Source organism: Etheostoma cragini, chromosome 10, assembly GCF_013103735.1.
Source record: "Etheostoma cragini isolate CJK2018 chromosome 10, CSU_Ecrag_1.0, whole genome shotgun sequence".
Lineage (NCBI taxonomy): Eukaryota > Metazoa > Chordata > Actinopteri > Perciformes > Percidae > Etheostoma > Etheostoma cragini.
In genome coordinates, this window is record NC_048416.1 from 1,100,112 (window position 1) to 1,102,552 (window position 2,441).

The following is a 2,441-nucleotide window of genomic DNA, read 5'->3' on the forward strand; positions in this document are numbered from 1 at the left end:
AAGATTCCCTACGCCGATTATTATAGGAATGTTATGGCATACATTTTTAGCCAGGGATCTACATGGAAAAGCAAGTCCTTGGCTTAAAGGGGCCAAAGTTTGTCTCCTGTAGACACTTTTACGCACGCTCCACCAGCCTATCACGCTCGTTTTCCTCACTAAAGCTTTCAGTATGACGAATAACTCCAAAGTCCATTTCAATTTGGGTCGATGGCTTGGGACTAGGTGGTGGGGGGCAAGAGATGTAGGGTCAACCTAATAACGCTCTCCCGAACTCCCTCCCTCCCACTCCTCCACGTCCCCATAAATGCCTTCGCTTCCTGCTTCCAAGTTCGGACAGAGCGCTGTGATTGGCCGCGGCCCGCGGTGTGGGCTGTCCCCCCTGCGCTCCTCTTCGGCTCGGGTTACAGTTGAGCTCGAGCTGCTGCACTTACCGGAGCGCGGAGAGTGTTTTTACTCGGTTCAAAAACTCCACCGGCGTGGAAATGTCGGCGAGCGGATCTAGAGGCACCCCTCGGGCTGAAGACCAGGTCTAACCTCCCCTCGGCACTTTTTGCGTGTCAAACAAGCGTGAGACGTAGAGTTTATTTACGCACCGGCCACGCATCATGTCCCACTCGGACTAGAGGCTTTACCCTGCTGGAGCGCAACACGCACGCGGAACGGCGCTGAGAGCCGGGAGGAATATTTACAATAGAAACCCAAATCCTCCGTGGAGAAGAATAGCAGGGGGAGGAGGAGTGAAAGATAACACTGGAATGAAGTGGACCTCGGGATTCCCAGCGTGCTGCGGAGTTGTGACTGACGGATGAATGTGGTCATCTGTGGGCTATATCCAGCGACAGGTACCGAGACCATCAGGGGAGCCCTGACAAAGACGCGGCGCAGCGCTTCATCAGCAGCCGTATCGCCAAATTGTCCCCCCCCCCCCCACAAAAAAAAAACCTGTGGTTAGATCTGTGTCAGATCGCATCGTGGACTTGTCTCTGACAGAGTAAGAAGGTCGTGAAGGGCTGTTTTTGTCTCAGCCACAGGTCAACCGGGACGGGGTTTGCTCCCAGATCCTATCACAGAACCGGGAGCTTCCTGCTCGTCCTGCGGACACTTCAGTCAAGGACACAGGGGTCTGGGCCGATTTTTAAAAGGTCGGGCAGAAGGACATGTATCTGATATCGAACTCTCATGCTCCCGACTGATCGCTGCTCACCTTCCCACCGGGCGAACCACAGATAGAGGCTCCCGACGCGCTGTCCGACGCTCCGAGTTACCGGCTCACTGTCCGTGCATCGATCAGAATGGCGGGACTCGGTTGTTGGAAGTATTACCTCTGGATCTTTATTTTAATGTGCAGGTCGGCGTTACCTTCTGCCAAATCGCTGGAGACTATAATATGGAGCTCGCAGAATCCCAAGTAAGTCTCCTATTTCATTTGTACAGGCATGCCAAACTCACTGGGTGTGTGTGTGTGTGTGCGTAATGGAGGACTAACATTGCCGGAAAAGTTGCCATTGTGTGCAGGCTGGGTTAAATGTTCTGTTAAATGTAGCAATTATGTGAAAAAAATCACATTGAGTTTGATTTGTCATTCCTGCGTCGCTGTAGAAATGGTGTTCGTTATTTCTCAGTGGGGGATTTCCCAACACCAGAAACACAGTAGGTGCAGGCTTAGACAATATACAGTAGGCCTCACTTAAAACACTATAATAGATGGGTAATTATGGCAATTCATGACAATATTGCATGTCATTCTATTAGCCTACCAGATGGAGGGCAAAGTCTGCTTGGACACTTGAGTTACGACTGTCTCAGAGTTGTTGGAGTTTGTTCACTCCTTCCCTACAGTTTCTTGTAATAGATGTAATTAGCTGAAAATGGATAATGAAAGTCAATGGAAGCATGCCAAGTTTGTCAAGGTGTGGTCCAGTTAACTGGATCGAGGACGCTTACCCTCTCTGGCCGCTCAGGATCCCTGGACTTGGCCTAGTCGGCCTTCTTGTGAGGGCCACACTGCGTCCCGATCCTCCAAGTTTGGATTCAGTTTGCACCACAGAAACGCGTGATAAGATGGTTTCAGATATCAGAGGAACCAAAGGCTTGAAACGAATACAATTGTTCTAAATTGTCCTGGCTTGGATCCAGCCTAAAATCTCCATATTTAAATCAAGGGCAAGTTTCTGAAAAGCATGCATCTGGAGCCAGCCATCTTTCCAAAGAGTCATATTATTCCCAGCAAAACTGGCAAAGTGAGCCCAGACTGCTGATAATAAAACCCGCTCTGGTAACAATTATCACCCACTTAGACTTGACTCTCACATTTGCATGATGTTGGAAAGCATACAAAAGTGGAAAATAAAGTTTAAAAAAAAGCCTTTGGGAATGGTGTGGCGTTAGCAGTTAGGAGCTGACCTTCATCTGAGCTCACTGCACCAAGGGGGGGGGGG

At 49.7% G+C, this 2,441-nt stretch overlaps 1 protein-coding gene across 1 annotated transcript in view; it reads left to right on the top strand.

The window, feature by feature from the left end:
- Positions 1-376: 376 nt before the first annotated feature.
- Positions 377-2,441, top strand: part of efnb1 (ephrin-B1) — a 59,355-nt gene continuing 57,290 nt past the window's right edge. Inside the window, exon 1 of the mRNA XM_034883131.1 lies at positions 377-1,411. Coding sequence (XP_034739022.1) covers positions 1,296-1,411 — 116 coding nt within the window. The 5' untranslated portion in view covers positions 377-1,295. The remainder of the gene's footprint in view (positions 1,412-2,441) is intronic.